This window comes from Salvelinus fontinalis, chromosome 13 (genome assembly GCF_029448725.1).
Source record: "Salvelinus fontinalis isolate EN_2023a chromosome 13, ASM2944872v1, whole genome shotgun sequence".
Classification (NCBI taxonomy): domain Eukaryota; kingdom Metazoa; phylum Chordata; class Actinopteri; order Salmoniformes; family Salmonidae; genus Salvelinus; species Salvelinus fontinalis.
The window spans coordinates 2083027-2095549 of record NC_074677.1 but is presented as its reverse complement, the minus strand read 5'-3'; the positions used below and the strand labels follow the sequence as shown (position 1 = coordinate 2095549).

The 12523-nt window shown below is 45.6% G+C and overlaps 1 protein-coding gene across 1 annotated transcript; it reads left to right on the top strand.

Annotated features, from left to right (window-relative positions):
* The first annotated feature begins 337 nt into the window (after nt 1–337).
* Nucleotides 338–8337, top strand: kpna7 (karyopherin alpha 7 (importin alpha 8)). The gene is made up of 13 exons (XM_055941270.1): nt 338–454; nt 678–818; nt 2081–2166; nt 2800–2968; nt 3978–4077; nt 4157–4239; nt 4841–4927; nt 5202–5378; nt 5511–5567; nt 5949–6125; nt 7111–7293; nt 7684–7830; nt 8185–8337. The coding sequence occupies exons 1-13, from the start codon at nt 389–391 to the stop codon at nt 8269–8271; spliced, it is 1560 nt and encodes a 519-aa protein (XP_055797245.1). The 5' UTR covers nt 338–388; the 3' UTR covers nt 8272–8337.
* The last annotated feature ends 4186 nt before the right edge of the window (nt 8338–12523 follow it).

Below are 12523 nucleotides of genomic sequence, written 5' to 3'. Positions count from 1 at the left end.
CTTTAAGACTGCGTTTGACTGGTAATATAGAGTAGCTTTATGAAATATTTAAATCAGAGTATTGAGTTTGTAAATAGAAGAAAAAGACACAGTTTCACACAATGTATGTGCTTGCTATGGTCCGGGTTGTGCACTAACGAGGCATTCCATTGGTTTTCAAGGATATTTGCACACCGGCGCCACAGGCGAGCTCAATCAAGCGCACCATTGGATTGACCGGGGAAACAATTAGGAGGAGCGTGTGTCAGGAGTGTCACTCTAATCACCAGCATGGAGATGCACCTGTCATCCTTCTGAAGATGTATTTAATCTCCTGACAACCCTACAGGAGGCATTCGGCTGTTGTGTCTCAAAGAGAGAACTTTGTTCGTCTAACCCAACGGTCAACATGCCCACCAAGAGTGCTACTGATGACCGTCTGAGCAAGTTTAAGAACAAGGGAAAAGAGCCGTCGGTAAATCAGATCCGTAGCCTAGACTTTGATTCTCTAAACTGTCGAGTTAGTTTAAGGTCCTTTGTTTTTGTTCTGCATTATCTTTTCCACATTTCGGTTTGGATCTTTCCAACTCCATGAGCGCAGGATGACAGCACTTATAGCCTTCAATCGTAACGATTTTCCGAAAATAATTTTTTATTGAATACCTTGTCGCCTGACATGAATGTAATTTTGTCTGTAGAAGCTCCGTGAGCGGCGGATAGCGGAGTGCGTAGAGCTGCGTAAAGCCGCGAAGAACGAGAACTTCCTCAAGAGGCGGAACATCTCCACTCTACCGGAGGATGCGGTCCAGTCACCAGAGTTCAACACCGACAACCACGAGGTACATATTTGAGTTGTTACAGTAAAGGGATGGTTCTTCCAAATTACAATGACTGGATTCATGTTACCTAGGCTGTGAAGTCTACGGACGAGGTATGACGCCGGCAATCCACTTGTCTCCACATGCTAACGTTATATCAACAAGTGTAGTACCAAACCCATTCAAATCATGGGATTGATAATAGAGGTTTTGAACGTTGTGTGAAATGTTAATATTGACCTATGACTTGAATGGTATTTGTGCACGTGCTAAAACGTATAAGGAAACATTTCTGGTGAAAATTAACCATGGATTGATGGCAAACTGTACCTTAAAGTAATCTCTAGATAACAGTCATATTTGTGGCCTACAATCAAACCATGGTTAAGGGATGTTAAACGGAGTGCCTGGACACAGCCCTTAGCTGTGGTGTATTGGCCATATACCACAAACCCCCTGAGGTGCCTGGACACAGCCCTTAGCTGTGATATATTGGCCATATACCACAACCCCACGAGCTGCCTGGACAAAGCCCTTAGCTGTGATATATTGGCCATATACCACAACCCCTGAGGTGCCTGGACACAGCCCTTAGCTGTGATATATTGGCCATATACCACAACCCCCCCTGAGGTGCCTGGACACAGCCCTTAGCCGTGGTATATTGGCCATATACCACAACCCCCCCCCCCCCCCCCTGAGGTGCCTGGACACAGCCCTTAGCTGTGGTATATTGGCCATATACCACAACCCCCCTGAGGTGCCTTGCTGTTTAACTGGTTACCAACATAATTAAAGCAGTGAAACTACATGTTGTCATGGCCATTTTATATGGTCTGATATACCATGTCTTTCAGCCAATCAGCATTCAGCGCTCAAACCACCCAGTTTATAATATAAGAGTTCTTGGCACCTCCAGGTGACTGACTTTCAGGATATTGTTGGTTTATTAAAGGTATAACAGCATCCCATATAACACCCTTCTGTACATGGATTACTACTTTAGCCTCTATGGGCCCTGGTTAAAAGGCCACTAGAGTAGGGACTAGGGTTCCATTTGGGAAGCTGATCTGGTCAATTTCAATTCAGGAAGTGAACTCAAATTCCTAGACCATGTGTCAGAGTATTGTGGGGATTCTTTATTTGAATGTCAGATTTCTGAATTAAAATTGACCCTGAATTACTATTGAAAAGGATATGACCCCACCTCTCAGGGTATTTTTTGTAAGTTCTGTCATGACATTTGGTTGTCATGACATTTGGTTGTCATGCTTTGTCTCCAGGTGACTGTGACTACCATCGAGGAGGCTGTTGGTCACGTGAACAGTGACTGCAAGGAGAGACAGACCAGAGGATGTCAAGCTGCCAGGTAAGGTCCAGCAATGAGTTGGTTCCTGAGGAAATTGACCTTGGCGTTACTAACAGCACTTACCAACTGGGCCGCATGACCACTTCTGGTTTATGTTGACGCGTTGGCAGCAGCCTCATTTCTCACAACTTAAGTCTTTGCTGTGCATCTCGATTTTAGACTAGTCGAATGATGGTTTGAAGGTACTAAGGGCACTGGCGAGGTCATATTCATGTCCACTGGCGAGGCAACAGTGACTGTTTCTAATACATCTCTGTTAATGGCTGTGTGGAAGGGGATACCTGGTCGGTTGCATTACTGAATGCATTACCACTGAATGTTGACGAGACCTACAGGGACTAGAGGGACCTCCCGGGTGGCGCAGTGGTCTAGGGCACTGCATCACAGTGCTAGCTGCGCCACCAGAGTCTCTGGGTTCGCGCCCAGGCTCTGTCGCAACCGGGAGGTCCGTGGGGCGACGCACAATTGGCATAGCGTCGTTAGGGAGGGTTTGGCCGGTAGGGATATCCTTGTCTCAGTATGTAAAAAATGTAATAAAATGTATGCACTCTACTGTAAGTCGCTCTGGATAAGAGCGTCTGCTAAATGACTAAAATGTAAAATGACTAGGGTAACTAATTTCCCCCCCTGTAGGAAGCTGCTGTCCCGTGAGCGTAACCCCCCTCTAAAGGAGATAGTGGAGGCAGGGCTGCTGTCCAGATTTGTTGAGTTCCTCGGGAGAGACGATGACCCCAGTCTGCAGTTTGAAGCCGCCTGGGCTCTTACCAACATCGCCTCGGGCACCTCCTGGCACACACAACAGGTGCATGCACACACACAGCCCGGGGCTTTCACCATTGCTTCAGGTACACTGGAGTCACTCACTAAGCTAGCTATGGCTCGGCTAACCTGGTGAGTCCCCCTCGGTGGTGAAAGACTTCTATACTGAACAAAAAAAAATGTTAAAACGCAACATGTTGGTTTCATGAACTGAAATTAAAGATCCCAGAAATGTTCCAAGCTTATTTCTCAAATTGTGCAGTTTACATCCCTGTTAGTGAGCATTTCTCCTTCGCCAAGATAGGTCACACCTGTCAGGTGGATGGTTTATCAATAAGCTGTTTAATCAGCATGGATCATTACACCGGTGCACCTTGTGCTGGGGAAAATAAAAGGCCGCTGTAGAATGTTTGTCACAACACAATGCCACAGATTTTGAGTGCAATTGGCATGCTGACTGCAGAAATGTCAACCAGTGCTGTTGCTAGAGAATTGAAGATTCATTTCTCTACCATAAGCCGCTCAATTTTGAGAATTTGGCCATATGTCCAACCGGCCTCACAATGGCAGACCACGTAAACATGCCAGCCCAGGACTGCTTCACCTGGGGGATAGTCTAAGAGCCACCCCGACAGATGACACTGAGGAGTATTTCTAGCTAAAGCGCTTTTGTTGGGGAAACACTCTGATTGGCTGGGCCTGGCTCACAAGTGGGCTGGGCCCCTGCCCAATCGTGTGAAATCCATAGATTAGGGCGAAACCTTTTCAATTGATTTCCTTATGAACTAACTTGGTCAGTTTATTTTTGATCAGTATATTTAACTTTCCAAACTGTTGCACTGCTCATCATCCTCTAGATGGCACTGTGGAGCGCACAAGTGGTACCAGCCTTGGTGCTTGCTCTTTAATTATTTTAAACTGCATTGTTGGTCAGGGCTTGTAAGTGAACAATTCACTAAGGTCTAATACACCTGTTGTATTTGGCCCATGTGATGTAACGATTTTCTGTATGGCTTGGCTGGATTTGACCGGGTTAATGTCTCCCTCTACAGGTGGTAGAGCATGGTGCAGTACCAGCTTTCATATCTCTGCTGGCATCCCCCATGTTGCACATCAGCGAGCAGGCTGTCTGGGCCCTGGGCAACATAGCAGGTAACACAGAGGCCAGGAAACACGAGGGCAACTGGGTTTGAACAACAGCCTACATACTAAGACTGTTTCCTGTTATCAGGTGACGGTCCGGTGTATCGAGATACTCTGATAGAATGTAACGTGATCCCTGCTCTGCTGTCTAGAATCACCCCAGACACACCTGTAAGTTCACGTACACCTGTCCTAAGTAAACACACTGTAGGGTCCTTTAATGTACACCTGCTCTTATCTACTTTTCATGTTACGTTTGGCTCCACCCACCAGGTGGGTGACCTTTGTCACCTGTCATGTTTGAACCAATTTTACATCCTGTTCCTTAAATAATTGTGTTCCTTCTGTTCTGACACGGAAAATACAATTCTTAACCTCTTCTGAATCAAAGAAACTGTTTAATAAGATTTCACCAATTCGTGTGGCTCGAACAGCTTTTCTAAGGAGTGGGGAAGCTATTTACTGTCATTGAAAATAAGAATTTGTTCTTCACTGACTTGCCTAGTTAAAATAAAAAAGCCAGACGAGTAGGGTGCAAGATGCAGGTGAGGGGTGAGGCGGCTTGGCCTCAATGCATGTCATAAGATGCCCAGCGCTGAATTAGGCCTGCGGAATTAGTGTATTGAAAGATGTCAGACCCCTTGACTTATTCCACGTTCTGTTACATTACCGACTTATTCTAAAATTTAGGGTAGGAACAGAATGAATGTCCCCCCCCCCCCCCCACACTTTCAGTTTCCTGAACTGGTCACAAGTCATCTCTCCTCTCCAGGTAGGATACCTTCGTAACTTGACATGGACCCTGTCTAACCTCTGTAGGAACAAGAATCCCTTCCCTCCCCTATCTGCTGTCCAACAGGTAACCTCCACAAACCTCCACAAACGCACACTGTTGCACTCAGTTCACTAACCCCTCATCTAGAAGTGTGCACTGCCTCCCCTCATCTAGAAGTGTGCACTGCCTCCCCTCATCTAGAAGTGTGCACTGCCTCCCCTCATCTAGAAGTGTGCACTGCCTCCCCTCATCTAGAAGTGTGCACTGCCTCCCCTCATCTAGAAGTGTGCACTGCCTCCCCTCATCTAGAAGTGTGCACTGCCTCCCCTCATCTAGAAGTGTGCACTGCCTCCCCCAGGTGCTGCCTTCTCTGCTTCAGCTCCTCCACCTGAATGATCAGGATGTCTTGAGTGATGCATGCTGGGCCGTGTCCTACCTGACTGATGGTGCCAACGACCGTATCGATATTGTGGTCCAGACCGGTATCGTCCCCCGTCTGGTGGCCCTCATGGCCTTTGAGGCGCTCACTGTGGTGGTAAATAAAGACTAGTGCTCATTTACTGTCAGCGGGAGTGACCCGGGGCTCGCTATAGAGACTAAACACTACATCTGAAGGCCTATGGTGTTCTAAACTGACAGTAATTTGAGCTTATCTCTTCCCCTCCAGACCCCAGCTCTGCGCTCCATAGGGAACATAGTGAGTGGCTCAGACATCCAGACTCAGGTGACTAACTATGGACTGATACACTTTAGCAGTTATTGTTTGGCCTGTAGTTGCTGTTCCCCTTGTAAGCTCTTGGAAGGGTTTTGTCTTGACCAAGTCACTTAACACCAACCTGCTCCAGGGTGCTGTACTATGGCTGACCCTGTTAAAAAAAACACATTTCACTACACTTAGCCAGTGGTTTTATGATTGCCTGTAAACTTTAGGAGTTAACTAATATTCACTTGATGAAGAAATGTATTTACATTAACTGGCTACTACGCTATGATTACAAGGCTTTGGACGGTCCGTTTGTATTAATAGTTCAGGTGGCTAGAGGATAGTGAACTACCTGTACGCTTGATTTAACTTTGTTACTTTTAATAATTGTATTCCTGTCAGGTGGCCATCGACGCAGGGGTGCTGTCTGTCCTGCCTAGTTTAATGAGACACAGCAAGCCCAGCGTTCAGAAAGAGGCAGCCTGGGCCGTATCCAACATCGCTGCTGGTCCCGCTCAACAGATTCAACAAATGCTCACCTGCGGCCTGCTGCCCCCGCTTATTGACCTGCTACGCAACGTTGGTGACACCTCACTACACCTCCACACTAGCCAACTGATACAGCAGCTACTCACCTGTGCTTTTCAGACTTCTCCTTTGGAACCCTCAGATGTTACAATGTATTTGTAGCCCTGAACTAGAACATATTAATCGAGGGCTAGTTGACAAGTTGTATCAGATGAGCTAGTTCTGGAACGGCTGGCTGGGGGTCCCGGAGGAGAGGGTTGGTAACCACTAGTCTACCGCCTGCACTTATAGACCAGAGGTGTCCTACGAAGCAGGTTTTTAATTTCACAGAAGTGAGCTGGCCGAGTTTAACACGGGATAAACGCTCATACAAATGTGGCGACCTTTAGCATGTCCTTTAGCATGTCCTTTAGCATGTCCTTTAGCATGTCCTTTAGCATGTCCTTTAGCATGTCCTTTAGCATGTCCTTTAGCATGTCCTTTAGCATGTCCTTTAGCATGTCCTGAAGGATTCGTTGCCATTGACAACTCCACTTACCCTGAATGAAGTGTCTGAGCAATTAGTTGAGGACCGACTAGATCAGATTCCCTCGCAAAGATTTGTCGTCCTTTTCATTTGACAAAATATTTAATGAAATATGTTTTGTTAAATAGTAGTAAAAATACAATGTGTTAAGCCTCATGCACAGTAACACTTGTAAGACATTATAAAATATATCAACAGGCGAGGTGAAAGGTGGTGCATTGATAAGCTCAAGTCTGCATTAACGATCATAAGCATTTACCCTGTATTTCTGATTTCTCGGTGACTGATGCAGTGTGGGCCACAACTAGCCACCCCGGTCTAATCCCCGTATCTGGTGTTCTCTCAGGGTGACTTTAAGACCCAGTGGGATGCGGTGTGGGCCGTAACTAACCACCCCGGTCTAATCCCCGTATCTGGTGTTCTCTCAGGGTGACTTTAAGACCCAGTGGGATGCGGTGTGGGCCGTAACTAACCACCCCGGTCTGATCCCCGTATCTGGTGTTCTCTCAGGGTGACTTTAAGACCCAACGGGAGGCGGTGTGGGCCATAACTAACTTCACCAGCGGTGGCACAGTGGAGCAGGTTATCCAACTGGTCCAATCAGGAGGCCTGGAGGCCATCCTCAACCTATTGACTGTCAAAGACTCCAAGACCATCCTTGTCATATTGGACGCCATCCACAACCTCTTCATGGTGAGATACCTAGTCATTGCTCCACAACCTCTTCATGGTGCGATACCTAGTCATTGCTCCACAACCTCTTCATGGTGCGATACCTAGTCATTGCTCCACAACCTCTTCATGGTGAGATACCTAGTCATTGCTCCACAACCTCTTCATGGTGAGATACCTAGTCATTGCTCCACAACCTCTTCATGGTGAGATACCTAGTCATTCCTCCACAACCTCTTCATGGTGAGATACCTAGTCATTGCTCCACAACCTCTTCATGGTGCGATACCTAGTCATTGCTCCACAACCTCTTCATGGTGAGATACCTAGTCATTGCTCCCAGGCAGCGGAGAAGCAGTCTGAGTAGTTACCTCGTTACGTTCGTTCTCTCATCCTCTCCTCTTGTTCCAGGCAGCAGAGAAGATGGGTGAGACTGATAAGCTGTGTCTACTGGTTGAGGAGTTGGGAGGCCTGGATAAGATCGAAATGCTGCAGAACCATGAGAATGACACCGTGTACCGTACGGCCCAGGGACTCATAGAGAAGTTCTTCACTGATGTCAGTAAATAGCACATGGGAGTGGTCGGGAACTGGCACATGGGAGTGGTCGGGAACTGGCACATGGGAGTGGTCGGGAACTGGCACATGGGAGTGGTCACTAAACTGATGGTCCTTCATTCCTGTCTGAAAGGTGTTGAAGCAGTCAAGTCCTCGATCCCTCATGCCCCCCCCTCGGTGCAATGCTCCTCGTCCTCCAATTTAGCTTTTGATTTGAGAACTCATTGAGTTGACTGCTTTTACACTTCAGACAGAGCCCTAGAACAATCTCATTGCATTTTCACTTTGAGAAACAATGTGTTGGTTAAAATCTAATTGATCAGGTGGGTCTAACAACATCTTGCATTATCCCAGGAGGAGGCTGAGGGTCTGCAGACTGAAGCCACTGACACAACCTTGGCCTTCAAGACCCAGGATGTGCAGAAGACCTTCCGCTTTTAATAGTCCATAGTCCAGTGTTAAAATACAACATGATTTTGAATATGTAATAAATATATTTTTTTTGCACTTCTGGGCCAGCTGACTAGTTTATCATCTCCACTGTAATGTTTCATTGTTTACTAGGGTGGTATCAGATTCATACCCATCCAGGGTTATATGATTTTACAGTAGGAGTTATTTCATACCAAATTTAACTTAGCTGGCAAGTAAACATAGTTGGAACATTTCTACTTAACCAAGATCACTTATTTCAAGAGTTGGGCCAGTAACAAAGGTTGCTGTTTGACTCATGCCCTAACTAGGTGAAAAAAATCTATGTGCCCTTCACCAAATGATTTAAATGTACCATGCACCTCCTGAGCTTTTGGGTGGCACAAACCCCCCCCCCAACCTTTTTGATTACTTTTTAATCAGACCCTGTAATCTTTCACAAGCCCATTTGAGTACTATTGACAAGCTACTTTGGTTATGGCACATGATTCCTTACAAGCTGATTTCAAATTAATGTTCAATTGAGCTGCCGGGCTTTACAATTTAATGCAGTATCCCTGAACACCTTTCCACTGGTGCAGAGCTCTCTCGACTCTAATCCCTACTGTTAATGGGTAAAACATGGTCACACTGGTCATTATTGGCAGAACGATTGTCAGTTCCTGATACGTGTTGGTCGATTCACATTTTAATCTCTAACAAAAGCAATGTCTAATCTACCAATCCTGGAACATATTGAAAGCTCCTATACGGCCAATGGAACGTATGGGGAAATATTGAATTTACATTTAAGTCATTTAGCAGACGCTCTTATCCAGAGCTCCTTACAAATTGGTGCATTCACCTTATGATATCCAGTGGAACAGCCACTTTACAATAGTGCATCTAAATCTTTTAAGGGGGGGGGGGTTAGAAGGATTACTTTATCCTATCCTAGGTATTCCTTAAAGAGGTGGGGTTTCAGGTGTCTCCGTAAGGTGGTGATTGACTCCGCTGACCTGGCGTCGTGAGGGAGATTATGCATGTATAATGTAAACTTCTGAGTTGTCATTCATGCACACTAGCAAGGTTTTAAAACTAACCATTTCTGGGAGTCAGTTTTCAGTTTGGTGCTTAGTGAGACCAAGATGGCATTTCCCCAAACATCTATACATCAGGGGTAGGCAATTTAGGCTCGAGGGACACATTGGCGTTTCAAAATGTTCAAAAGCAATTTGCAGGCCAGATAGGGAAGACATTTACTGTGCATGTCCATTTTATAATGGGCATCTAGTTCCACACACTCGTGGGCTGAATTGGCTCCCCTGCATTAGATGGCACATTGTTGTATATGGATTAGAAGAGTCATATATTGCTAACAGACCATTAGGTCCTTAATGTTCAGATGAGGCATGGTGGAAGTTGGGTGGTTTTATACAGACACTAGCTCACCATTGTAGTGAATGACCGTGGGGTATACTACAAAGCAGGCTCAATTATTTCTGGCTGAATCAAACATGCCCAAGCTTATCTTTCTAAACTGAAGTTATTGCCTTTGGAAAGTTTTCAGACCCCTCTTTTCACATTTTGTTACAGCCTTGTTCTAAAATAGATGTAATTTGTTTTTTGCCCCCAAGCTACAGAACACCCCATAATGACAAAGCAATAACAAATCCAATTCAAAAAATCATTTTTACAGTCCCAGTCAAGTTAAAACACATTTGATATTGTAGAATAATAGTGACGACTACGAAATAACACCTATGGAATCATGTAGCAACTAAGTGTTAAAAAAATATATATTTTAGATTCTTCAAAGTAGCCACCCTTTGCCTTGACAGCTTTGCACGTTCTTGGCATTATCAGCTGGAGTGATTCTCCAACAGTCTTGAAGGATTTCCCACATATGCTGAGCTCTTGTTGGGTGCTTTTATTTCAGTCTGCGGTCCAACTCATTCCACATCTCAATTGGGTTGATCGGCTGATGCAGCACTCCATCACTCTACTTCTTGGTCAAATAGCCTTTACACAGCCTGGAGGTGTGTTGGGTCATTGTCCTGTTGAAAAACAAATGATAATCCCACTAAAAGCAAACCAGATGGGATGGCATATTGCTGCAGAATGCTGTGGTAGCCATGCTGGTTAAGGGTGCCTTGAATTCTAAATAAATCCCTGACAGTGTCACCAGCAAAGCCCCATCACACCACCTCCTCCATGCTTCACGGTGGGAACCACACCTCCTCCATGCTTCACGGTGGGAACCACACCACCTCCTCCAGGCTTCACGATGGGAACCACACCACCTCCTCCATGCTTCACGGTGGGAACCACACCACCTCCATGCTTCACGGTGGGAACCACACCTCCATGCTTCACGGTGGGAACCACACCACCTCCATGCTTCACGGTGGGAACCACACCTCCTCCTCCATGCTTCACGGTGGGAACCACACCTGGGGACATCATCTGTTCAGCTACTGTCTCACGAAGACACGGCGGTTGGATCCAAAAATCGAACATTTGGACTAATCAGACCAAAGGACAGATTTCCACCGGTCTAACGTCCATTGCTCGTGTTGCTTGGCCCAAGTTTCTTCTTGTTGGTGTCCTTTAGAACGCTGTGCCACTCGGGAACCCTAAGGCAGTGCATCTCAGAGCCAGAGGAATCACTACAGACCCTGGGTCGAATCCAGGCTATCACACCCGGCCGTGATTGGAGTCCCATTGGGAGGCGCACGATTGGCCCAGCGTCGTCCGGGTTTGGCCCAGCGTCGTTCGGGTTTGGCCGGTGTAGGCTGTCAATGTAAATAAAAATGTGTTATTACCTAACCTGCTTAGTTAAATAAAGGTTACATTTCTTAATAATAAAAAAAAATGTACTGGTTTCTTTGCAGCAAATTGACCATGAAGGCCTTATTTCATGTAGCCTCTGAACAGTTGATGTTGAGATGTGTCTGTTGCTTGAACTCATTTATTTGGGCTGCAATTTCAGAGGCTGGTAACTCTAATGAACTTATCCTCTGCAGCAGAGGTAACTCTGGGTCTTCCTTTCCATTCTGAGGCTGGTATATCTAATGAACTTATCCTCTGCAGCAGAGGTAACTCTGGGTCTTCCTTTCCTGTGGCGGTACTCATCAGAGCCAGTTTCATCATAGCGCTTGATGGTTTTTGTGACTGCACTTGTAGAAACTTTCAAAGTTTTACTCATTGACTGAACTTCATGTCATAAAGTAATGCCTGACTGTAATTTCTCTTTGCTCATTTCAGCTGTTCTTGACATAATATGGACTTGGTCTTTTACCAAATAGGGCTGTCTTCTGTATACCACCCCTACCTTGTCACAACACAACTGATTGGCTCTACCTCTATTAAAAAGATGAGGAACCATCAGCTTTCTATAGGCTAGGCCTACTATTTATTTCTCAGCTTTCTATAGGCTGGGCCTACTATATTTCTCAACTTTCCTACTATTAAGCACATTGCTTCTCTTTACAACAGGAGTATAGGCTTCTCTTTACAACAGGAGTATAGGCTTCTCTTTACAACAGGAGTAGAGGCTTCTCTTTACAACAGGAGAATATGCTTCTCTTTACAACAGGAGAATATGCTTCTCTTTACAACAGGAGTAGAGGCTTCTCTTTACAACGGGAGTAGAGGCTTCTCTTTACAACAGGAGAATATGCTTCTCTTTACAACGGGAGTAGAGGCTTCTCTTTACAACAGGAGTAGAGGCTTCTCTTTACAACGGGAGTAGAGGCTTCTCTTTACAACAGGAGTACAGGCTTCTCTTTACAACAGGAGTAGAGGCTTCTCTTTACAATGGGAGTAGAGGCTTCTCTTTACAACGGGAGTAGAGGCTTCTCTTTACAACGGGAGTAGAGGCTTCTCTTTACAACGGGAGTAGAGGCTTCTCTTTACAACGGGAGTAGAGGCTTCTCTTTACAACGGGAGTAGAGGCTTCTCTTTACAACAGGAGTAGAGGCTATTAGATTAGAGACATCAGTAAATGTTCCTCGCCAACAGGATCCTGATGGGATCCTGATGTTAAAAAAGGTGGACTTTTAGTAGAAATAGGAGAAAGTAGGCATTGTGGCTGAACGTTTATTGAGGACTCCATCACAGGCCCCTGAGTCTGTATAGGGATGTGATCTGGACTATGACTGAAGGAGTGGGATGGGTCGAAGGAGGTATTTTATTTGTTGTATTGTATTTGTTTTTTCCCTTTCCCGCAATGGATTTTTTTTTCCGTTCATTACCCATACAGTAGGTGGCGGCATGCGCC